This window comes from Plecotus auritus (genome assembly GCF_963455305.1).
Source record: "Plecotus auritus genome assembly, chromosome: 4".
Taxonomy (NCBI): Eukaryota; Metazoa; Chordata; class Mammalia; order Chiroptera; family Vespertilionidae; genus Plecotus; species Plecotus auritus.
The window spans coordinates 88,738,234-88,764,655 of NC_137775.1; the positions used below are offsets into that span (position 1 = coordinate 88,738,234).

At 41.7% G+C, this 26,422-nt stretch overlaps 1 protein-coding gene across 3 annotated transcripts in view; it reads right to left on the minus strand.

The window, feature by feature from the left end:
- RUNX2 (RUNX family transcription factor 2) overlaps positions 1 to 25,191 on the minus strand; it is a 232,690-nt gene extending 207,499 nt beyond the window's left edge. For all 3 annotated transcript variants that reach the window (XM_080664735.1, XM_080664737.1, XM_080664736.1), the window contains exons 1-3: positions 24,823 to 25,191; positions 16,269 to 16,425; positions 10,429 to 10,533 (exon numbers count right to left, since the gene is read on the minus strand). In XM_080664735.1, coding sequence (XP_080520861.1) covers positions 10,429 to 10,533; positions 16,269 to 16,425; positions 24,823 to 25,185 — 625 coding nt within the window. In that variant the 5' untranslated portion in view covers positions 25,186 to 25,191. The remainder of the gene's footprint in view (positions 1 to 10,428; positions 10,534 to 16,268; positions 16,426 to 24,822) is intronic.
- Positions 25,192 to 26,422: the final 1,231 nt, after the last annotated feature.

Consider the following 26,422-nt stretch of genomic DNA (forward strand, 5'->3'; position numbering starts at 1 on the left):
ACTATTTGGTATTTAAGTTGCCCTTCATGTGTGCCAAGTACTTTATGATCATTCCTTAGGAGTTACTCCCAGCTACTCTGAAGTTGTCTTCATGTCTATTTCCATTTAAAAAATGAAGCAATTGTATTGGAGAGAAGTCTAATGATTCGTTTAAGATCACTAAGATAGCACTGAGGTCTCAAGAGAGGAATTTCCAGTCCTCCGATTCCTTTAACCATAACTGAACCCCCATCTTAAAATACAAACTACCCATACAGATGAATTCTCTGTTAAGCTACTGTGATGCTTCATGGTACAAAACACATTGTGAATTGTTTTTGTAGGATACAGTGAATGGTGAGGAGGTGAAATAGAAACCAAACCTCTAGAATTAGGAACCTGGTCTTCACAATCACCTTGCTTTCTTACACATCTACAGTTCATCTCACTTCTGGTACAGTAGCCTGCGTTTTGGTATCTTCATAATGTCCTTGAAGGGCCCATATTTTTTTACTAATTTCCAGAGCCAATCCTAAGGAAGCATACAGCCCAGGTTAAACCACCAAAATACACGGTAGCATTTGTACCCAAGTTGTAGCTCATGAAAATTAGTGCCAAGTAGGTAAAGAATGAGAAGAGGCATGTCATGGAGGGTGCCATGCAATTTGAGGGTCAAAGGAAAGGCAGAGAGTGCCAGCTGGGTTTAGTGTTAACTGACCTCCTTCCCACCAGCCCCCTTCTACACAGCTCCAATGACAGCCAACCCGGGAGTCACCATCCACTGTGCCCAGACGCAGTCCTACCCTCACAATAGTCTCCCAGCTCTATTAAACCTTGCTCCTCCAGTCCACACATCTATTTTCCTCCCTCTGCTTCCTTCAGTGATTTACTTACCACATAAAAGAAGTATCTTTTGTTTCTGAGTCCTGTACTCCCACTATAATGTCAGAAAATGTGCGGATACCAACATCTAAGAAATGCTGCTCTGGTTGTTCAATGAGCAACAAACAGCCAGAGGACCTCTGAGGATCAAGTGTGGTGATGGAGTTCTTTAACACAAATTTGGATAGAAAGTTCCAAAGCAGCTTAGGGCTTGCCCAAGGCAAAACGGTAAAGTGGGGGGTTTCATTTCCTCCGAGGACACCCCTTTCTTTGCCTTCTCCCCCTCTGCGGGAACATTGCCTCCCAATTGTACACCAGCCGGCCCTGGACTATTCAGAGCGCCCCAGGGTGAAAAGTGAGCAGACATTTCTTTCCATCCATCTCCCATGAAAATATATCTGTCCTGTGTTCCATTCCCTTAAATACTATTCCAATGAACCTGCTAACAATGGCCTGAAAAATGTCAGCACAAAAGGTATGACCAGCAGTGTGGTTCTTGGGGAACTCAGAGCAGACAGACTGCAGCAGGGCGCCCCTCCACTCCCATCAGGTGGGCAGCCAGTCTTCACAGAGCTGACACTTGCAGGATCAAAAACTGAGGCTACCACTAACAGGCTCTTCCTGAAGAACCACCGAAGGATCTACATCAAGAAACAGAAAACTGCATCCTGAAGGAAGAACTGAGGTGCAAGAAGAACAGTGAGCAAATAAATCAATCAGCATATAGACAAATAGCAAATATACAGTTTGAACAGTGGTGATGCCTAATCCAGGGACTATAAAATAAATACAAGGATAAAAATATAAGACCAGAACATTAGAAGAGAGGGTTTGACGATGCTTTAAAAGATGCTAAATTATCCAAGAGGTGGGCAGAGATCGTGACTAATTTTATTACGATAAATAATTTTCAAACCAGCAGAGAAGAAAGCTGGCCCAAATCTAGAGCAAAGCTGGATAAGAAATACTCAGTAAAAAGAAACTATTAGCAAAAAGCGGGAAATACAGAAATATAAAAACCAAAAATTGACACTTAAAATTATATCTTGTGCTCTTAGGAGTGCACCAGCTCTGAAAAGCATCAGGACCCCACACCACTATGGCCAACCTGCAAGAACGCTGTGATGCCTGCGGTTGGCAAAGGCTGCCCTCAAGGCCGGCAAGAGCCCTGCCTGCACACCTGACTTACTGTTCACTTTCTAGTGCCCAGGACTTCACTGTCCCTCTCCTTTTATCTCCCCAAACCTGCCATCAATAAAGGAATTCTGGGTCACTTATTTTTATCTTAATATGACTTGAAGTCTGAGTTAGCTTTTCTAGGGGTACTTGCACTTAAGCCTTTATCTTAAATTGTAATGCTATGCTTTTGTTTACTAGCAAATAGATTTTAGCCACCCATGCACAGTAGCAGAGAAATTTGGGGAGGAACAGGGAGCCCTTCCTTTACTACATCAGCACACATCCCAAATGCAGTCTCCTACTTGAACTGTTGCATATGACCTTAAATTAATAGTTTCCATCTAAATGCCTTCTATGCACTCTCTTAATTTCCAAAAGTTACTCGAAAAGCATGAGCAATTATTTTGTATAAAACTTTTGAGATTTCATGTGAAGACCAAAGATGTGCTTTAGTTGACACCCTAGTGTGTCCTATAAATATGCTAGGTGGGAACAGCGCAGAGGAAGAGCAATGCAATGAATCCCTCTTCTCTGTTATTTCTAAGTATATCCTATTCGCCTCTGGTCCAGTCCTTGAAGAAAAGGCTACAGTACAAACAGAATAGAAGCAAAGCAGTTCAGTGAGCTACCAGAAATTATCTCTTTGGGGAAGGAAATTTTATTTTCAAATGAATAAATAAGTAAACAAACAAACAAACAAATCTCTCAAGTCCCTAACGCTATTTTAAGAATGAATGCTTTCTGAGTACACCAAGGTACAAACTACTGACACGTTTGGATTGACTCTACGTGTGTTTTCAGAGAACACATACCGCTGGAAAACCTGCCGAGCTATATTTAGAGTAAATCTATCAGCTGGAACGCATGCATGTGGAAAGTGAGCTCTCATTGTAAAAGCCAGGGCTCCTTGTTAACACAAGTCCAATACAGTGAGAAAGCACATTCAGAACCGGGGAGTCAGGGGAGAGTGCAAAGGAGGGCCACGAGCATGTTTTAACGGCTGTGATAATTTGCCATGAAAGGATGTGAGGGCCACAGCTCCTTGCTACAGCATGCCATGTGCTGCTGAATTAAATTACTGCCATGCAGTCTGCTCGCGAAGGAATGTGTAAACAGGCCATATATCCTTGCATCAGATCCAGACTGTTGCACAACACAAAAAAATGCCTCTCGATGTGTCATTTCCTTCTTGGCCATCTTCCCAGCTCCTGACAGGCAGTCAACAACCAAAAGTACTGAAAGAGATTAAAAACTGCTCTTCTCAAGAGCACATTCCACCGACCACCAGACATAACCTCCACCAGAGCTCTGATCCCCCCTTCTCCATTCTCCTTAAAGAAAGGGAAAAGGGAGGCAGGTTTTTTTTTTAACTGTTATTAGCCTCTTAAGTCAAAGGTTTTCAACAATGTTTTATATACTAGGGACCAAATAATTAATATTGATGACAATCAAGCTGCTGCTTACATTTGCTACCCTGTAAATATTAAACTATAGCATTTACCTGCAACGTCCATTCCTTGGGCACAGAGGCAGTATGGAACCAGAGTAAAGTCTGCAAGTCAAGAAGTTCAGGGCTTTTCCAATGCTTTTTTTCAGTGGTTTTTCCAATTTTAGGCTCAGGACTAAAATTCAGGCCTGTGGCATCACGAGTATGGTACAAGGCCTATCAAGTTTTTCTCAAATTGTCTTCACAGACAGCAAGAATGTGAATGCAAGAACTGTGTCCGGAGGTATCAAATAACCTTAAAAATATTCTCCTGCTATCCCTCCATCCAACACATTTTGGATGGTTTCTGCCTTCTTTTACATGTCACCAACCTCTAAACACACACCCACCCTGGGTGCACAAGCAAAGGATGTGGGGTAGGTATCCAGCCACCATGAGAAGCCTCGCCTTCTTCACCCAGCTGGGATGCAGAGTAGTGCAGGAGGAAAGTGAGCTGTCACTGACATCGTCTGGAATGAGGAAGAGATCATGCCTAGCCCGCATTCTCCCCACCCTTCACTGGGCTGGAAAACAGTCTCAGAACTGGGTGGAACAGCATGAGAGAAAATGAGATGATGCTGTGTCCAGACCACCCTGTTTTGTTTAAGTCTGCTACCTTCAGTTTATAAGGTAAAATGTCTGCAAGCAGAAGTGCCTCAAGAATATGGAAGAATAAAATGCTCTCTAAAAAAAATAAAAATAAAAATACGTTGATGAATTGGGCACAGGTGGGGAGAAGCAAACAGGAAAAGAGAACAGCCTGGCTGCAGGGCCTTCAGCCCAACAAGCTGAGTGAACCCGGGTGCTGAGGCTGTCCTAGATACACAAACATCACCGCGCACTTCCTGGTAACCGCTCACTCACCTACGTGTCAGCCCTGCCGAAGTCACGGCGGGGCCAAGCGGAATAGCACTGCAGCCCTGCACTGCAGCCTGCAGGAAAGACGCCAGGTCACTGGGAAAGAAAAGGCGGGGCTTCTCCAGGTCCCAGTACATGGCTGGTCAGTGATGAACAGTAGGAACCCAGCAGTAAGTACCCAGATGCTGACTTTGGTCTCTCTGTCAGAGTAACTATGAATTCCTTCCTTGGGGCATGACACAAATTTCTTAGAAACCCACTCACTTGTGTTAGGTGTCCAGTTTGAAGATGTGCTGGCAAGTGAGAATTTTCAAAGCTGGGTGATATCCTATATAATAAAAGGCTAATATGCAAATCAACTGAACAGTGGAACAACTGGTCACTATGACGCGCACTGACCACCAGGGGGCAGACGCTCAGTGCAGGAGCTGCCCCCTGGTGGTCAGTGCACTTTCACGGGGGAGCACCACTCAGCCAGAAGCCGGGCTCATGGCTGGCAAGTGCAGCCGTGGTGGCAGGAGCCTCTCCCACTTGCACAGCAGTCGGACATCTCCTGAGGGCTCCCAGGCTGCTAGAGGGCGCAGGCCGGGCTGAGGGATCCCCCCCCCCGCCCCACCGCAAGTGCACGAATTTTCATGCACCGGGCCTCTAGTAAAGTATAAAACCTCGGGCTTGTCCACTTGAGGATTCCTAAAATACTTCTGCTATAGGCTTTCCACGTTGCCAGGCAAGCTAATAATCTCCCTATGTCCAAACGTCTAATGTTCTCCTCTCACACAAGTATTGATCTGGCTCAGTTTGATACTGACCTGCTAATACCAAGCACCACAAGGTCATTTGTCTGATAATTACCAAATTAAGAATGAAGCTACTATAATGGAAACTTGGAGTCACCTTGTAGAACTTTAAATGACCCCCAGATTAAAAAGTCAAGAGGCCTTTCAGAGAATGGCACCTCAAAAAAATTATTTCTCCTGTTGCAACAATGACATTTGCCATCAAAGCACTTATGGAAGTTGATGTTATTGGAGATTCAAGGAACCTCTTCCCCCATCATTCATATCTTTGTGGGGATTCTTCCCTTTGACTCTAGGCTGCCCCTGTATCTTGCTTTAACCAGCATCTGAAGGAAGTAACTCCATGACAGTTCTGGGCCTTAAGAATGCTTCGGAAGGCCTAACATCTCCCCACTTTTGCACCTTAAGGAGCCCTGAGCTGCCATGTAAGAAGTCAGACGTTGCCGGACATACCTCATGGAGAGACCACATGAAAGGCATGTGGAGAGAGAAAGGCTCTAGGACTACGTGGAAAGAGAAAGGCCCCACTGTCCATCATTCCAGACAAGCCTACCCTTGCAGACACCCCACCAAGGCACCAGGCATGTGAACGAGGCCATCGTGAATGTTCCAGCATCAGCCACCATCTTACTGCAGCCACATGAAAAACCCCAAGCGAGACCACAGAATGCCCACCCAGATGAATCCGTCAACCCACAGAATCGTGAGAAATAATAAAATGGTTGTTGTTGTTTTAAGCCATTAGGTCTTGGGATGGGTGTTATCTAGCAATAGATAACTGGAAAAGAGGCAAGAGAGTTAAAAGGATGCTGACCATGTAAGACAGCTTATTTTTCCATCCTCTGCACAGCCAACAATGCCTTTACCATCCGTCCTCTTCCCTCACCATAGAATAGGACACTGCTAACCAAGTTTTCACCTTCTTGTAGAAATCCTTGAAATCAGACTGCAGTTGGAACCCAGCGCATCCATGGAACAAAGGATCCTAACAGAAACTGATGTGTAAGAGAGTCAGGTCTCCAAATGCATTACTGCTGCTGCCGCCGCTCCATGGACTTCTCTGGATGGCGAACAGACGGCAGTTGCTCCTCAGAGCTAACTTGCCAACAGGAGGTCAAAACACCCTGCCTAAACACAAGACTTACAAATTTGGGATCTTAAGTATGATGTCATGTCTTAAAATGATAAGCTGGCAAAGAAAATAAATGGCATTTTGTAAAGATGTGCACCGTTTTCATGTTTACGCTACTTAAGATGAAGGTTCTAATAAGTCATCGGCTATGTTCCTTTAAAGGGAAGTTTTATAACTGAGATGAATCACAACTGCAAAAGATCAAAGTTAAAAAACATCAATGATGCCATGGGGTACTTTTTAATCTTGTAATGAGTGATGATCATGTGCTCTTATGAAGTGAGTCCAACTGCCAACGCCAGATGTGTATATTAAGAAGAGAAGTTGTTTGTGATGTGACAGCGCCGGTTCAGCTGCCAGAGACAGAAAACATAGAAGGATAAAACCGTTCTGATTTTTGAGTGAAAAGCAAGTTTTGGCAGATGTGTTGATAACCAGGGCCTCAGAGGGGGCACTAGGGCCCTAGCATCCTCTCTTGGACTTTGCCTTGCTGCAAACAGAATCATCAGTTCTGCACAGCTGTCTCTAGGCAGCATGGATACCTGCTCAAGACACAATTTATAATATTTATTAGTGTCATGGACTAATGAGCAGAAATTAGTAAAGCCATCTGCAAGAAAAAAAAAATAGTTCACTGGAGAACAGAATCTAGATGGTATCTATTTCCTGGAAGCATACGATAAACAAAACTCACAACAAACTTCTGACACTGAAGGAAATTGCTGTAATAAAAGCTAACACTTAATGAGCACCCACTACATGACAGTCACTGCCCTATGCATTTTACTTACACCACATCGTTTAACATCTTAACAGCAACTGATGGAGAAGATACTATTATTATTATTCTCATTTGAACAGATGAGCAAACTGTGGCAAAGAGAAGCTGGGTAACTTGCCTGCCACCGTACAACTAATAAGTGGAGCTGGGGTTTCAATCCGGACAGCCGGACACCAAAGCCCACACACTTCATCACTATGCTATGCTGAATAAAGACCCAGCCAGTTAACCCAGAACTTGTCCTTGTTCAAATGGCTGATCTACCAGAAGCAGTCTTTTCAATATTTACTCTGACCTTTAGAGGAAAGAGTGAAATTCCTTAACAGGAATCAATAGTACAGGATCCTCAGCTTCAAACCATTGGAGTAATAAACAGATGTACACTATTTCTATGAAAACCATTACTTAAAGTATTATAATTTTGTGGGAGAGAAGGCTAAAACAATTGCATTAATTGTCTTTTTTTTCCCCCTCCCCTCAGGAAAGCCTTTTTCTATAGCCCTTCTTATTTTATGGACTTTTAACAGTCAATAAAATAAACCTTTCTGAAATCTAGAGCAGCGATTTTCAACCTTTCTCATCTGATGGCACACATTACTAAAATTCTGTGGTACACCAAAAAATAGATTATGGTTTTACCAATCTGACCAAAAAAAAAAAAGGTATAATTTTGATTCATTCACGCCGGACGGTTATTGTTGTGTTAGCTGTTGTCATTTTTTTATTTGACAATCTCAGGGAAAAGAGGTCAGATATTGCATATTTTAAAAATTCTTGTAGCACGCTGGTTGAAAATTGCTGATCTAGAACAAGAGTTGACAAATGGCAACTTGTGTGCCAAGTCTGACCCATCACTTGGTTTTGTAAATAAAGTTTAATTGAAACACAGCCACAAGCATTCATTTATGTATTGGCTAAGGCTGCCTTTGAGCTACAATGGCAGAGGTGAGTATTCGTGACAGAGATCATATGGCCGAAGAGCTGAAAGTATTTACTCTCTGGCACTTCAGAGAAAAGTTTTGCCAAACCATGTTCTAGAGGTTTTATCATTTAACATTATGTACACACACCAATCCATCAACATCCTACTATACTCACAGTTGAAAATACTGAAAATCCTGGGCATTTTCCACATCTGTGAGTCTCAAAATTAAAGAACAATATTGGGAAGCATGCAATATTACATGTAGTGTCCAGGGTGGCCAAGAGCAGGGCAGAAGGAAATAACCCAGCACAGTAGGTCCAGGTTGTAGGGTTAAGATATTACTGAGACCAGACCCATCCTTATATCCAGACACTTAGTCACCTCATGATGTCAGATAAATGACGTCACATTTTCACAGATACTTTTGATTCTGGAGAAATGTCACTCAGGCTGATCTAGGGCAGTGGTCTGCCACTCAAGATCTGTATCTGCTTCCCCCTCACACCCTCAGCACCCTCAGCAGTACTCACAGCTTGATTTCAAGTCACACACGTACCATCTACCCCTGCTACCCCTAATCCTCGCTTCTTTGCCTTTCCAGGGCATTGAGCCTATCAACGAATTCATACTGCCAACAGCCTCTTTGGGACAAAGTCATGTCATCCTCACTTGAAAGAGAAGTAACTTTCCCAATGCTGCCTTTTGTCACATCTTTCAGAAAGTGGCAGCACCCACCCTTCCCTGTTTCCTCTCCCACTCATCAGCTTTTAAGCATTAAGTCTTGAGTGTATGAACACACACAGAGACACACGCACACATACGCACAATAATGGTTTTTCCAAGAACTGAGAAAAGCAACTGAGATCGGCAGGAAACATCTTTAAAAGATAAGTATCCATAGGGCTAAATGTTCAAAGACCACTCTCCTGCTTTGTGCCTTATTAAAATGGATGTCCCTGCCTTTTCAGGAACTCAGGGGCTAATTAGGTCAAATGTTAGAAGATGTCTTCTATCGTAAGGCATCACCCCAGATTTATGGCAGTCCAGAAAAGTCAGGCAAAGCCCCAAACCGGGCAAGACAGCCCTGCTCTGTTCTGTTCACCTGCACTGCATAACCACTGGCCCCTATGAATGGAGAATTGGTGCAACCGGAGACAATGTACGGCTAGCACCTAATAGGACATTCTCAAACTGAACAGACAGGGCCAGCACTGACCCAACATTGGGAACCTGGAAGAAAGCCATACACATGAAAGGAGAAAAGAAAAACCTCAAAGACTGGCTTCTGAGGCAGGAAACCTCCCTCGTTCAGGCAAGCAGTCAGCTTTTGTGAAAAGAGACAGCCGCAGGAGAAACGGAAGGCACCATATGCTCCCACTTGGGCCGAGGCAAAATTCACCAGCCCTTTTCTCTCGGTTTTAGGGGAAGAAAGGATATGCCACTCTCCCTGTCTAGGCAGGTGTATTGTTATATAACAAATATTTCTGCCAGGTGTACCCCCACACAAACCAAATTAAACTCTGAACACAATGGCTAGGTCTCCAACGTATTCACTCATCAAAGGCAGAGTCCTATGCGATGTTTCCATTGGCACAGAATTTTTAATGTTGTATATGGCAAAAAATCGTTAATCTCTAAATACATTTAAATGCTGCTATGCCAAGTCTGTTCAAATCAGTTTGGGGGAGGGGGATATCAAACCATTTTCAATTCAGATTTAAGAGGAAAATGTATATTAGCCCAAACGGATTATGTGCACTACCTTAAACTGATGCTGGTTAATTAAACTTTCTGGATGTCCAGACAGACAAATAAACCAAGATGGATTTAAACCTGGTTTGACTCTTTATGTTAAAAGAAACTATCTATAACAATTACTAGAACATGACCGAACAACAGTGTTGTAACAATCAAGCAAGTTATCGTTTGCAAATAAATTCTTTGTAATTAAGCAGTGTGCTCTTTATAAAGGGAATTGAGTGGGCGAGGTAAAAAGTTAAAACACATTCTTAGACCATGGGAAACATACGCAAATGCTTTTTGACTAAGCTCAAGAGTTTTCAGTTTATTATTTTCTCCCTCAGCTCTCGTGGATCTGATCTGCCCCGCCTATTGGGTACAGTGGATGAGTAGAATCTCTTAGAAAATAGTTAGAGTGAGTGAATAATTATTCACTCATTTCCCAAAGTTATGTAGGCCTTAGCAATTTTGTGGCAAAGGTTAAAAGTATAATTTCTTTCTCTTCTATCTGTGAAGTTGTACTAACTGTCCCTCACTAAAAATATATGCAGATAGCAAATTCGCAAAGAAACTATTTACATGGAAGTAGCACTAACTTATTTGGGATAAATTCCTCATAGGGTCTGTGCACACTCTATTACCATTTCCAATGGGAAGGCAAGGACTTACTTCTGGGTTCCCGGGGTCCATCCACTGTAACTTTAATAGCTCTGTGATAGGTGGCTACTTGGGGAGGATTGGTGAAGACAGTTATGGTCAGGGTGAAACTCTTGCCTGCAGATGTAAAAGAGAAAAATCCATAGTGAGTATAAAAAGATAATACTGATGACAATATAACAGCACAGATGTCCAAGCTTCATTTAAGTATCTCCGAGTTGGTAATGAAACAAAGACAGATAAGACGCCTTATTCTAAATTAGAATCCCTTTGATGGCCACTGTAGGAAGTTACTAAACTCATTGAGTGTTAAGAGCTTCATCTTCGTTGTAGTACTATACAAGGCAGCTCCAATTTAAAAAAAGAAAGAAAAGAAAAGAAAAACCTGCTCAGTAGCCATAGTTGTAATGAATGAAAACAAAAACCCTGGTCCACTTGAAGAAGTTTCTCTTCCTTTCAGTTTTCTCCAACATCAGGAACACATCCAAGCACAGACAATTTTAGAAGTCTTTATTTAGGATTAGGTCATGACCCCTTGAGAGAACAATAGTAAATCACTGTTGATTATGTTATTTACTTCACATGGCTTTAGCATTTCATTTGCTCAACTGCACTACAATAAGAAGATTAAAGAGGAAGGTTCTTATGGGAATCATTTTAACAGGAGCTAGTGTCTCCTGTCCCGGCCTTAATGTGCCTGTGGTATGATGATTTCATCATTACTGGAACAAAGATTTTTCTCCTTCCTGCCCACCCCTCCACTAACATACATCCTTGCTGCTAAATCTTCAAGTAACTCCCTGACAGTGACTTATTTTTGCTAAATGTACAGGACACCTCCCAATATAAATATGAAGTTTTGCTTTTAGCAGAGGGTGTGCTTCATGGAAATATTACATCTGATGTTTCTAATTAATGAACTACAAGTGATGAATGGAGGGGGAAAGACAGGGAAAAGTTTGGTAGCAGATTAGGGTTTCTTTCTTTCTCCAGTGGAGGATACCAGACTCTGTTACACAGACTCACTGACAGTTGTAATCAGTTAGATTTGCAACGGTTAGTCATGTCAGATAGTCAAAACTGCAAACTGTTACAAGACAGGAAAAGGTGGGCGTGAAACAGTGACTCAATAAAACATTCAGCAATCTCAGGCCAGAGGACTCATTTAGCCTGCTCAGTAACAGACCTTTAAAAAGCTCATTTTGTTTTGCTGTGTTTTTTGGTCAGAGACTGTTTTTTCCCTTTACTGAAAGCTGAGGGTATTAAATCAAAACACAAATCTGAAACAATATGTATTAATGCAAAGTTTAATGCAATCTTTTCAAAGCTTAATATGGAACAGGTTATATACAAGGCTTAATGTGGAACAGGTCTTTGACTGTCAAGTTTAGTGAATGGGTTTTCTTTTCAACCCAAACCATATAAGTTCCTAAAATATGTTTAAGACACACATCATTTGTTACTCAGGATATATAGTTTTAAGTCTCTTTAGCTATACTTTTCTATACCCAAGAGAAGGGGGGTGGGGAAGGAAAGAAAACACAAAATGCAAGGAAGGGGAAGATGAATATTGATTAGAAACCTATGAAGTGCCAGGTTCATACACAAGACCTCATTTGATCATGTTCAGTTACGTTTATCACCTCCATTTCACATATGAAAAAACTGAAGCTCAGAGAGGCTTTAGTAATTTACCCACACAGCTAATAAGTGGAAAAAGTCAGGATCTGAACCTAGTTCTTCCAGAGCCCAAAATGAGTGCTCTTCTTTTTAACATTGCCAGAAAACATTAAAAAAAATTAATAGGTAATTTATTTCTACATGTGTCCCAAAATACTCTATAAGACCAATAAACAGTAAATATAAATCTACTAACACCATATCTTGGCCAAGATGATAAAAGCATCTATTCTTAGTGTCATTAACATATCATAGCTCATTATTATATACTGGATGTTACATGGATGTAAGTGGTTTAATTATCTCATTAGAGAACAGGATTTATTATATACATTAAAACTAACCAGAAGAATAAGACAGCCAGGAGTCTAAACTAGTTACAGAAAACTCAAAACCCACAGAAATCAGATTAGAAAGTTGAGTAGAAAGCCACTGGATCCAGGTCAGGACCTCAAAACAATGGGAAGATCTGTCCAGAGAAATGAACAGGCTGAATCCCTAGGCCGAAAGTTAATTTACATGAAACTATAAAAAGATGCCATCCTGGGTTATATCAATGGTTGTGAGTCAGAACTGCATCTCTGGGAAGGTAGTTTTCATCCCTGGCTAATCTCAATATATCGAGGATGTACTAGTAAATATCCCAAGTGTCTTTAATGTCTGTAAATAACCTGCTAGAGCTATTGTCCATGAATTTATCTAAACTGGTTTTGAGAATATTTCCATTTGAGACCTTTGGAACTTACATAGGATGTTAAATGTCACTGATGCTTATCCCAAATTCAGAGAAACACCTCATGGAGGGACAAAAGCCAAATACAGAATTCACTCTGTAAGTATAAAGCATCTAAATGTTCAACATGGAACCAGTTTTCTATGAAGACCTCTTTTAAAAAGAAGTGGGTTTGGGGGGAGGAAATGAGTATTTGATTATAACTACTGTTTTCTAAAATCAAATCCTAAGGATCAAGATGTACTTTAACAACTAAAACAAAAATCAAGGAGGTTCTTTCTACTTCGTTTTGCTCCTTCAGGAAGAACATGAATGTAATGCTCCAGACACTACCACCCAACTAGGCGATTGGTTCTTCACCTTACCATATAAATAATAATATATTTGCTAAGTCAAATGTTTATGTGAGTATTTATTCTTTCCTTAAAGGTTAAAAAAATTTTTTCCAAATCCCATTTTTTATCATTTTCCATAAATGACAAAAATTCAGGCTCCTCCTACTTTAAAATGCAGGCTCTTACTGTATCATTCATATATTTTTTTCTAAGATAAACATAGGACCTGCCATTAAAAGACAACCTGAGGGGCTGTCAGGAACAGTCAGCCAGGAGGGCTAAGACTGTAAGCTGTAATTGCAGCCTAAATTGACAAAGTCCCAGGCTCTGTATACCATAGGTGCTTTTTAAAATGCTTGTAATTAAAAGCAGCATGCTTGATGTCCAAAGTGAGGAAGCACACCAAGAAAGCTTAAGGACCCAAGGCATCTTACATTCTTCTGTTTAAAATATAAAGGCTAAAAAGGGAAAAGACAATGAGAACACATAAGCCACTCCTAACTGCATGCAGGTTTCACTGATGTTCTACTTTTATTCCAAAGCACTTCCAGAAGTTGTGGTCATGAGATAACCCATAAAGCCAAAGTAAGTAGTGATATGATGCCTTGATAAATCCAAAACTGGTTTTCAATTTCTGAGAGTTTTTATTTCTACCCATGAAAAGAAAAACTATAATAATTTGAGGAACTTGGTGTTATTTTTCAAATGCTATTGAAAAGAGAAATTTTTAAATAGCTGGGGGAAAATAACAGTGGTAGCAGCATGCTGATGCAGACTTAGTAACTTAAGAGAAATACAGACGTGTGAAAATCAAAGAGGAAGATAGAGTCTGTTAGAAAGCAGGACAGGTACACAGGCAGGTTAAAGAGCTTCCTGCCACCGAAAAACTGACCCTTCTTTTTTTTTTTTTTTACAAAGAGTGGTATCTCTTATCAATGTTCTCTGTCCTATTTCACTCTTTATTTCAGCTTGATATTACTGTTTCCTTTCATATAATGTTAATGTAGTGATATAAAAATCTATTATTAGTGATAAATCAATTTTTCTTTCTCTCTCCACCCGCTCCCCCCACTCCCCATCTAAGTCTCAAAGACAAGTCTGGACCAATTTCTCCATCCTGCCTCTGGCAGCAGACTGTAGCATTTCAGATCCTCCACCAAGTCCCGGCTGCTTCAAAGGAAAAATCCTACTTTCTTCAGTTAAGATCATAAGAAATATAGGGGGAGGGGGTCAGCTCTGTTTGGACATAATTACACTTCATCAAAAGAAGCTTTCTTCATCTTCCATGCGTGAAAAGTCTGCAAGCAGTTAAGTCTGTCTTTTTTTTTTTTTTAAATATAAAAATTGCTATTTGGGAAACCAGCCAAAACTCAGAAAGCCAATATAGTAAAACAGTGCACACCCTTTGTTTCTCTTTGAAGTTCCTTAAATAAATATGTTGAGGGTTTACAAAGTACACTATCACTTTGCCATAGTTTCTACTCAAATTGATCAGAGAAAAGTTATGCAGCATCTACATAATACAAAAGCAAGATAAATGAAAACACTAGCTTGAATCTGTAAAGTGAAATAAAGTACAATGCCCAATCTTTTAGACACTAAAATTCATTACTCTAGTTAACAACAAAGTAATATTACATAAGAAGAACAATGTACTTCAGAGCATACAGGTATGTCATCATGTTCAAATCTTTCTTGATTCTTACTAGAAAAAAAGAAGCTTAATGGTGCTGTGGACCTGCACCAATAGCTGAGAGAGAGAAAAAAAAGAATGAATACATACACATATGCACTTCACACCTAATCAGTCAATAGTGAGGAGGATGTGTCTTTTTCTTTTTTAATGAAAGTAAACTAACCCTGATGCAGAAATAATCCCTTTAATTTTGATTCTACCATAGGCCCTGAGCCTCATTTCATTTCAAACAACCTTTCAGTGACAGTATCTCATTAGCATGCATCATTTTATTTTAAGTTAAAAAGTACAACTTCTTGGCCCTGTTCCTAGAAAGTAAACTAAAACTACTCATCGGAAACAGTCTTGCTTGAATTTCCCTTATCAAGTTTTTACAATGGTAATAATTTGACATCTGATCCAAACTAAAGAGCAATTACTGAACATAGTTTAAAAATTGATGCTTCTCATTTCCTAATTCAAACCTGGGTTGGAGTAATTCTATAGGTCTTTATAATTTATTTCACCTTAATCCTAAAGTGGTCTATTTTCTCTCTTATTATTGAAATACTTAAAATGGAAATATTAGATTCAATAAATAAATAAATGAACATAATACTTCTAAAGAATGACTATTAAAAAGTCTCTCTGTACAATAAGTAAAGCCAAAAATCAGTTTCCTTAGAGACTTTTTTAAAAACATCCCTATAAAATAGCTATATAAAAAAAACCTAAAAGGGATTATTTTCTATTTTATGATCTTTTTAAAGGATTCCTAATATTTGAATATTAGCATTCAGATGGTGTAAACCCTTAAATAATGTAGAAATATTTCAAGTCCTGATCATTCATCTGTCTAAGCAACTATATAGTCATTCTAACACAAGTAACACATTATTCATTTATTCAAATGAAAAGCCTTTTGTTAAAAATAAAACTATGATTTTTAAATATAATTTTATTATAAGAATAAATTAACTCATACAGAGGTAACATATGTGATAAGTGAAGTGCAGTATACCAACTGAACTTGCTACCACTTAGAGCAAAACTGATATTATCAGGAAATTGATCCAATGCATTCCTTTTTCTTTCCCCTTTGCCACTAAATTTACTCAGTTATTTGGCTCCTCATAATTCATAGCTTAAACCTCCAACTGTTCTTCTCTCCACCTTATGTGCTCACACCCAATGAAATTAGGAAAGAGTTCTCTGAAAACCTTGTTTGAATATTCAATATCATAAAACAAATGAAAAAGGCCTGAGTACTCAGAAAAACACTCCGCTTCATCTGGACATATTTAAGTAAAACCTTCAATAATTCAGTTCAATAGAAGAGGGTGCTGATTTGTATACAGACTAGTCTACATGTCATCAGAGGATCCTAATGTGTTTATTCCATTACCAATATTAAAAATCAGAGACCTACCTCGTCCACTCCGGCCCACAAATCTCAGATCGTTGAACCTTGCTACTTGGTTTTTCATAACAGCAGAGGCATTTCGGAGCTCAGCAGAATAATTTTCATCGTTACCCGCCATGACAGTAACCACAGTCCCATCTGGTACCTCTCCAAGGGCTACCACCTACATAAAATAGGAAACACAGCAGCAATAATGGCACATCAGGAAAGCTTAAAAACTGAGAATATGTGCTCATGGCAAATGATGTGTTTTATCAGGACTTAGTGCTCTAGTCCAGTAATGGCAGACAGAAATGAAGCATCTGCATATGGGTTAGGATGCCACTTCAAACAGACCAATGTTTCGGGGTCCACCCATTTCAAAGGCAGGCAAAAGTTCCCTTCATTTGTTGTTGCATTCTTCACTGAATATATGTACATTTTTATTAAATCCCCATGTTAGGTTGTCCATAGGAATTATGCCACAGAAGGAAGGCTGATGCCCCATCTGCAGATTGCATTGTGCATATTAAGGCACCGCCTGTCTGCAGCCAGGAGCAGCCTGAGGTGTGGTCTCATCCCGGTCACAGGCTAAAAAAGGAAAGTCTAGTCAGCTCTATGGGAGAAGACGTTTAGGTGAAACCTTGGAGCTCCTGACTATATGGAAGCCTAAACATGGTGTGGTATCCAGGACTACATTTCGCCTCCTTACTTTGGGTTAGATTTACTTACTGTCAATCATACTGCAAACAGTTACTAAATGTCCACTCTGCTAGGATTCAGTGGGATATACAAAGTCACCAAGAAGCATAAAGTCTAGGTCCAGCATAAAGACATAAAACAGGCTGATAATGATGACTGACAAATGAGTGGTATATACAGAAAAAAAATACTTGTGTTCTGTCTTTTTCCCATCTGACATCTTGGAATGACACGTTTGCCTCCTTAACCTTCAACAGTTAACCTTTGGCAGATTAATCAGGCAAATAAGGACCCAGCATAATCAGTCTTTGAGGCTAATAAACATTTTCACTGCTCCAAGGCTAGGGATCACTCTTTTAACCGAGGTCAGCTAACTTCCAAATGGGTGCCTCGGATTAACATGGAGCCTGGTAAGGGAATGCTGGTGCAGAGCCTTTGCTGTCACATATAAAACACAATACTCTTAATCCATTACCAGGACACTGACCCTTGATAATGCCCTTTCTCTCAACTAACTTCCAGGATCCTATATCTAGATTATTTCCATCTCTTCCTCGCTCTCTGACATTAACATCCATATATGCTTGCCTGTTTGGCAAATATCCCATTCCTCTTTTCTCCTACTTTTAGTGCTTCTCCCTCCTTTGTCAAGATTTCTATAAGGCAAATCTAAGCATTTAATTCCCTGCTCCCAATACAACTTATACTTGCTCTCATCAAAGCAGATTTCTCAGACTATGATAAAACAGACACTGTAACTATACTTTGGGGCTTAATTTCCCCTACCCATGAACCCTAACCCAATACTCCTTTACTCCACCCTCTGCTCTAGCCGGGGGTGCGGGGGGAGACAATTAACTTATCAATATTTTTTTTTTACCCATACTTTTTTCTTAGGCTATTTTTCAATTCCATTCCTTCTTTAGCACTTTTGTTATTCAGCTTAAAATCCTAGAGCTTTCCTTAAATTACAAAGCCCACTTCCACAGCATTCCACCGTGCTCAAATAATCCTAATTTCAATGTGCATATATTAATAATTTATCTACTCCTTTTGCTATGCTAGCCCAAAACTGAGACTCACTCCTAGAAGTCCAGATTTATATTAGGTTGAAAACTACAAGAGGGAAGGGCCTTTATCTGTCTTGTTCAGTACTATGCCCAATTCCCAAAACTGCTTGGCAAATAGTGTTTGGTAAATATCTTTGAAATAAACAAATTAAAGAGCTCCAAAAAAGCATCATGTCCCACAGCCAACAGTCTGTGAGGCTACCAGATAAAACTCTACGAGAGAGACCCAGTTAAAGGTTGACTCAGCATGCCTCACTAGAGGCAATGTGCCCTTGCTCCAAACTAGTTTTCTGACAACTTTTTCCATCCCAGAGGAGGGGGAATCATGCCAAAGATCCTTTACTCATAGTATATGGTTACTCTCTTCAATCTGAGAAGAGTCCCAGGTCAAGGGTAAATTTTGCCTTGAGAACATGACTTCCTCCCTGCGTACTTGATCTAGTGCCTCAAGTGGCTACTGACTATCTAGGTAATGCTGTATTGCGATGGGGGCAATGTGCTTTTCAATTTTTCAAACTCACAATGCCAAAAATGTGAACATTTGAAAATACTGAAATAATTGACTATGTTTGCCAGGATTCATCTCAACGTTTGACTTTTTTTTACACTCAGCATATTGCATTTTAACACCTGCTGTGTGTGTGGCATTCTATGTCAAAATAAATATGGAACCAGTAAGTGTACTAATGAAGGCAGAAAAGTTGTACTGTTTAGAAGAGAATGAATGCACCAAAACTCAAGAGGCCCCACTTTTTTCCCACCTCTGCTATGATCTCATACAAGTCACTTCATCTCCAGGAACCACAGTTTTCCAATATAAATTGGAAATAACTTTTTTAAGTCTGTAAAATGTAGAAGAAACTATGTAAGTATAGAATGTAATTATAATGATGTACTCTTTGTAAGATGAGGAGGCTCACTTCTATTCCAAGTCTGCTATGTGGTAAATATAGGCTTTTACTTGTGAGCATCCTTAAAGGATTCCTTTGAATATGTAATTCTTCACTTCATGTCCTGGGATGTTTTTTGTTGCTGTTGAAAGATAAAGGATAACTGCTGATGGGTTTCACTCCAGTCTGGCTAAATTTCAGAAGAAAGTAAAGAAATCTGCCCCGATATGAAGATTTTCAAGAGCTCTGGGACATTATTATTTTACTGCATATTTTTAACATAATGGGGTTTTTTTTTAGTTAGAAGAAAAGGAAAATTGATTCAATATGGGAAAATATGAAAGAAAAGATCCCTAAGAGTGAAATACATAAATCCACTTTACTTTGCTTAAGCAGCATAATAATGACCATATTAAATACTGGTATGTCTTACGTATTATATTTAATATGAAAACAAATAGGTAATCACAAATTGTGAGTCTTCTATGAGGTTTAGAACTTGGCCTTAAAAAAAAATGCTAACTAAAATGATACAGTGACAACTTTTCCTGTTATAGCTCAACTCTATTTTAATGGTTAAATATATTGGGTTATTTTTTTCTGCTATATACGTTACCAAATCACATCGCCTAATGTTTTCCTGAGGGAAAGGGGGGAAGGGAGTACTATATTTGAGCTTATATCAGTCAGAAGCGAAATTATATGTTTGAGATTTTTTATAGTAGATTTCTGAAGCTAAAACGTTTCCCTTGAAGATTTTCAACTATGTTTATCTAAAAGAAAACCGAAAGAATTGAGAAATTTTTGCACATTTCATCTGTACCAAACCCAAGCAATGGAAAACATTTTAAGGGGCAGAGAGAGAGCAGACAAAAATTGCTCCTTAACCAGTTAGGAGTAAGCACACATTAAAATTTGTTTCCGTGCTCCCCAATACAAAAGTTCTGTTCTACAAAGAATAATTTGTGATGAAACCTTAACCACTACATTTTTAAGTGTTTTTAAAACATAAAATCTACAAATTCAAGAAACTTCATGGGAAAGAGAAGTAATTTTACGTCCTGACATTTCAGACTTGAGAAAGAAGTTCCTTTATTTAGCACACCTCACTATAACCAGTATTTAAATCACATGATGTGCAGCTTGTACAAAATAAAGGATATTTATTTAAACTCTAGAAACACTACTGAAATTTTGTATGAGATTCCTTATGACTAAATCTGTAAATTACTTTGAAAGAGGAGCAATAGAGAATTAACTCAGACTCTTAAAATTGTTTTTGTGGTCTTATTATACGGAAATAAAAATTGCCCATTACATTTCCATGAACAGAAGTCTAGTCTTAACTAATCAATTACTCTTACAGACCAATATGATCTGGCATGTTGTACTTGCAGCAAAACTGAAATATAATTATTTTTTAAGATGGAATCTGATCAAATCTTTCTTTGCAATAAAAGCAAGGTAAGGAAATAGTTACAACAAGAAAAAATTTTAATCCTATGGTAATTATTTAAAGATAACTTTAAATAAACTATCAAAAACTTTCACAAATATTACAGTTAATTTTTCAAGTTTAAACTAGAATTTAGGAACACCCATTGAATTGTAGAGAAAAAAGTAAATACAATATAAAGTATCATTTCATAATTTTTAGAATAAATGTCAAAGAGAAAATTGATTAAAATTATTCCAATTTAAACCAAGAATATATGTGCCATGTTTTAAGCTGGTTTAGATCATCTAACAATGGATATTCTGAAAATTTTTTGAAAGGATACAAACATAGTGATGACAAAGGGAAAATATAATGAAAGATATCTTGTCATGCCTGTTTTCAAATGTAAGTTTTCTAATATTTGTTTTCCATCTAAAAGGTTTTATTTCAATTACTTTACCAATAAGTTTTATATATTCAATCCTAACATTTTTAACTTTAAATAATTGGATTGTATTTAAAGGCATAACACAAAAATGTGTCTATCTTCACACAACTTGAAATCTATTGTGATTTACATAATTTTGCATAACAGTTCATGGTAGGCTTAATAAGGTATTAACTAGTTTAATAACTTGTTTTTCTTTGTTTAGGTATAATTATATTAAAAAGCCACAAACATAAAAATCTGATCATTAAATATGTAAGGAAAATACAACTCACTAGTGTCAAATATTTATTAGTTGCATATTTGTTTCTGAAAACAGGCCAATGATGTCAAAAAAAATTATTTTCAGCCCATTGCTCCATCATTTTGAAACCCTACTTATGACAAATACTGAAAGCTATCATTAAGCATACAGAATTAACTATGAGTAATAGATCATATATCTAAAAATGTGTTTTCTTTAACATTGCCAGAAAAACATTTGATACTGGTAAATATATAGTGCAATGTTCTCTAACTTAAAACAGCGCAATGGCTGTGCGCTTACTATAGTTTTAAAATATACATCTGGACTTAAAATTTCTGCATAGTGTTTCAGCTTGAAGCTATTTAAAGCAACTGAGTTATGAACTCTGAACACCAGGCTTCATGGTGGAAATGCTGACAGACCCCTAACTGCAAGGGTGCTACTGGATGCAGGGTTGACTTACTCTCTCTTTTCTATCTGACCATTAACTAAAGTGATGAATTTGCAAACTGCTTTTTTGTCACTAGAATTTCAAGGACAGAAAGGCCTGGGATCCTCTAATAGTATGTCTTAACTATTTTAAGCTTTCGGTGAGATACACCTGAAAGAAATGTTAAAAATATTTATTTCCATTTCCTTGACACCTGGGAGGACTGAACGTTTCAAAACTGCAGAACTTTGTTAAAAATACAATGCTTATAAACAACTTTATATATTTTAAAGTATGCTGGTGTTGAGTATAAACGAATTAAGTATTCTTGTATAATCCTTAAACAAGATCAGATAGATAATACTAACACTTTACTTAGGCTTAATACAGTACACTGTTAATATCACTTTGAAGCACTATTTTAAATTAAGATATCAAAACACAGTTCATTGAATTCATTTCTGATTCTCTACAGTGGTGAGCTCAGTGTCACAGACATAAAATACAGGCTCAATAAATATTGTATTGATTTGAATATCAGATTTCTCAATTCAGTTCTCTGTGTGTTTTAAGATATAGATAGTATTTACCTGTTATCTACCCAATAACACTATAATTTACTTGGTACATGGCTCTATCATAGCCAAATTGTTCTCATCACTTTTAAAACGGGGACTTCTTCATGTTATTTCTTCATTACAGATGTATTTGCTTTTGTTGCAAGTGTGGAAAGTCTACTGCTCTCAGGCTCTTATCTCAAAAGAAAGGTAAAGAGAGTCTGTTGTTACTAACATTCAGATGAAAACAGAAATTGTTGCCTATATCTGGATGTTCCAAATATCTACACATCCTTTTCAGCAGAGACAAAACTTCTATATTAAGTGGATCTCAGCTATTACCTACTATTTGAATTCTGTTAAACACAGGTATGGGAGTTCACGTTTTAGGTTAACTCAATTTCTTTTTCAGTTAATATGTATTTAATATTTATTTTAGTGTGGTCATGTGTTATCTCTGGCTTTGTTTGCTGATTACAAGTAAAATCACCCTAAGTAACAATAAATATGATTAATAGCAAAGAAAGCAATTTCTTTTCAAAATAATTTTTAAAGGTGGTGGCACAAAGCCCTACCTGCAACCAAAATCTAAGAATAGGTCAAACTAAATTGCATCCTATCTGTATGTTAAAAACATCCTTTCTATCTAAAATACTAAAGTTCAAAATCAATTCAGTATCATAAATATGAAAGAATAGTTCAAAACAGTTATACCTAAATATGTTTGGCAGAACAAACGGAATGCAGACCATCAAACATCTAAATGTTATCTTTAAAAATGCAGGCACTTATCCTTAAGTTTTCACATATCCTGACTTGTGGCATTGTATAAACAACATATATACTTATTATACAGGTTTTTTGGGGGTGTGTTTGGGGTTTTTTTGGGGGGGAGACGGCTGGAAATAAAGGCTAATTAGAAAATTCTGGGCCCTTGGACGACGAACATTGTAGAAGATATCTCCTGTACAGAAATTTAAATTTCTACAATATTCTGAGCTTTTCAATAAGAAAACAACCTACAAAATGGGTGGTTTATAAAAGGAGCAATGGGACGGTTAAAAAACACACACATACATTTCTTGAGCCAAGTGCAAAATGAAACTTGCCCCAGAATGCAGCATCCCCTTTCCATAACAGTTCACTCTGATTTCTGTTCTGATATAAGACCTAGGGAGATAACCAGCTCTAATTGACCTGGACTCCTCTCTTTCCACCCTACCCACACTTGGAATCTGAACTGATGCCTGGGGGGACGGGGGAGGATGGGGGCAATCAACAACTGGGAACTGCCAGTGGCCTTGGGAGTTTGGCCCCAGGGTCCTCAGTGAAGAATCTGGCATGATTCCTCCTTTTTTACCCTTACCCCATAACCTAGCTACCCTGCTTTCCTTAGATCCCAGAGCCCAAGGGTCCAGGCTAGATGGGGCCAGAAGCGGCTTTCGGAGGCTATTCCCCGTGTATGGCTCCATCGGCCCCCTCCATCCCGGCGTCTAGTACCGCGACTGCCCAGGAAACCGCTTCCCTTCAACCCAGCTCCGCCCTAGGGGCTCCGCGTCTCCCCCAGTCGAGTGCTGCCTTAGCAATTGGGATCGCTTTATTGACACCCATCAGGCTACTGTTCTGGACCCTACACCCTCAACCCGCCGAGCCGATGCTGGCGACACCCGCTTCGGACACCCGCCCTCAAACTAACGGCCCGGCGGCGGAGGAGGCCGCGGAGGGCGCTCCCAAACCCCAGGATCACTCCCTCTGCACCAAGGCCACCCGCCCGAGCCTCCCACAACCTTACAGAAACAGGAGGGAGCTTCGGGATCCAAGTCCTTTAGAAGTAATAAGACAAATCCGCAAAATTCACCTCCGATTTCAAGGCTGGTAAACGGAAGGCATCTCACAGGTTTTCCTGGTCCCGGCCAGGCTGGGCGAGGCGGGAGCGAAGTCCCGGCGGGAAGAGGCGGCCCGAGCCCCCGCCCCCTCAGCTGGCCCGCGCCTCCCGCACTCGAGGGTCCAGCGCCCGCGATTCCCGGGCTCCCCCGCCTCGGGGCGCGCTGCGACCCCGGCGGCCCCGCCTTCCTCCCGGTAAAGGGAACTGGCGCGAGTCTGCAAGCCGAGCAAATACCCCCGTCCTGTCTCCCACCTCACATGCTCCTGGAGTCCGAGGTTTTCCTGCGACCCTCTTGGGTACCGGTAATGCGGCCCACGCGCCGCAGCGGGCGCCCCGCCCTGGGCGCAAACTCGAGTCGTCACCCCAGGAACACGCTTCCCGAGCCCGGGATGGGCTGGGGCCGCTGAGACTTAGCGGATCAGATCTGGTACTCCTAGACCGGCGGAGGGGCGTTTGGCCGGACGCGAGGAATCCCGGGAGGGGCCGGCCGGGATGCCCTTGGAGGAAGACGCGGGGACCGGGGGAATGTGTCGGGGATCCTCACCCCTGGGAAATGGGGGCGGGGTGGCGACGCAAAGAGTGGGCACCTGGAGGCTCTAGGGGGAGGGGAGGCGGCTCAGAGGAGTGGGTTAGAACTTTGCCCAGGAGGCTTGAGGGGGTGATGAACAGATAGAGGGGACAAGGACTGAGGTGGTGGCTGCGGGCACAGGTGGGAGAGAGAAGGATCTGTGCGGGGTCACTGCGCCCAAGCCAGCTGGTAGATCTGGAGGAAAAGGGGTCCCTCGGGTCTGAGCCTCCAAGGTAGGCGAGGCCTTAGACCCTATCCGGGCCCGGGGCCCCAGTGGTCTAGGAGACGCCGGCGGGCAGGTCCCGCGGCTCCCGGCCGGGGGCGGGGAGCAGCAGCAGCTTCTTACCTTGAAGGCCACCGGCAGGGTCTTGTTGCAACGCCAATGCGAGGGCAGCACGGAGCACAGGAAGTTGGGGCTGTCGGTGCGGACGAGCTCGGCCGGGAGGTCAGCTATGATCTCCACCATGGTGCGATTGTCGTGCGGCGGCCGCAACCGGGGCGCCGCCGCCGCCGCTGCCGCCGCCGCCGCCGCCGCCGCCGCCTCCTGCTGCTGCTGCTGTTGCTGCTGCTGCTGTTGCTGCTGTTGCTGCTGCTGCTGTTGCTGCTGCGCAGCCACCACCGGGCTCACGTCGCTCATCTTGCCGGGCTGCAGGCTGCTGGAGGGGGGGCTGAAGCGCCGGCTGGTGCTCGGATCTACGGGAATACGCATCACAACAGCCACAAGTTAGCGAAGTGGCCGGGGGAGGGGGAGGAGGGTGGAAATGAGGGGCGAGGAGGAGGAAATTGGGGGGGGGGAGGGTGGAGGCGAGACGGGGGAATGAGGATGGAGGTGATGGGGCTCAGGAGGTGAGAAATCAAGTTCGATGAAGCCGACTGCCAGGCGAAGTCTGACGGGGGCCAGTGGTAGCGATGCGGTGCAATCAGGTTGGCGGGTGGGGAGACTCGGAAGGCTCAGATCTTTGCCAGAGCCTTTGGAACACCCGGGGTGGCAGCTGCGACCGGGTGCGGGAATGTGTTTGACCCTGGGAGGTAGGGGTGGGGGGGCTTTAGTTTGCAGCTTGGAGTGGGGTCTCTTTGGGCACAGCGTCCTGGGTGCGCTGGCGCCCCCTCCCAGTTTGAGTCCAGCGGTGGAGCCGAGTGGTTTCAATCCAGCCCTGGGACCGGCATAGTCAAGCGCTGCCCGCCACTGCCGCGCCGCACCGCGCGCAGCTACCCAGCTGCAGGCGCCCGCGCCGCCGCCCGCGGGCTCCGGCTGTGGCCGCCGCCTCCTCCGCGCGGCCGCCGCTCCCCCCGCGCCGGCTGCACGCTCAGATTCCTCCCGCGGCGGCTGCCAGCCAGGCTCCCCGGCTCCGCTCCTTCCTTTCCCTTCTCTTCTCTCCCTCTCACCGCCACCTCCTTGCGTCCACTCCCTCCTGCTACTTGCAAAGCTCCCCTGACCCTCGCGCTTCGAGGTGCCAGGAGGTAAGTCTCGGGCAGCGGATCTCGGGGCAACGGATCTTGAGCATTCGCATTCGAATCGCAGCCGCTGCCGCCGCCCGCCGGCCGCGAGAAGGAGCCCCCGGAACTCCGAGCGCAGCTTCCAAAGCCGGGAGGCGCCCGGGTCTTGAGGGATCTCGCCAGGTCGCGTCCTCTTGCTTCTCCCCGCCTCCCCCCAGGGCAAGGAACCCCCTCTTGGTCCGACGAGGTTGAAGCTGAGACGCCAGAGAGCTGCGGGCTGATCTGACTGTCGGTATTTTTCGTTGTAACTTCAGGAGAGGAGGAAGGAAAATTCTTGAGTGTCTGTGCTGACTTCTCAGCACTCGTCACCCTTCCCCCACCCCACCCCCACCTCTGCCTGAGTGGTTCTCCGGGGGGAGAAGATTTTGCAGGGTTTGGGTGTTTGTTTTTTTTGTTTTGTTTTAAGTGACACGAAAAATGGGGGCGGGGGTGCACGCGTCAAAATAGTT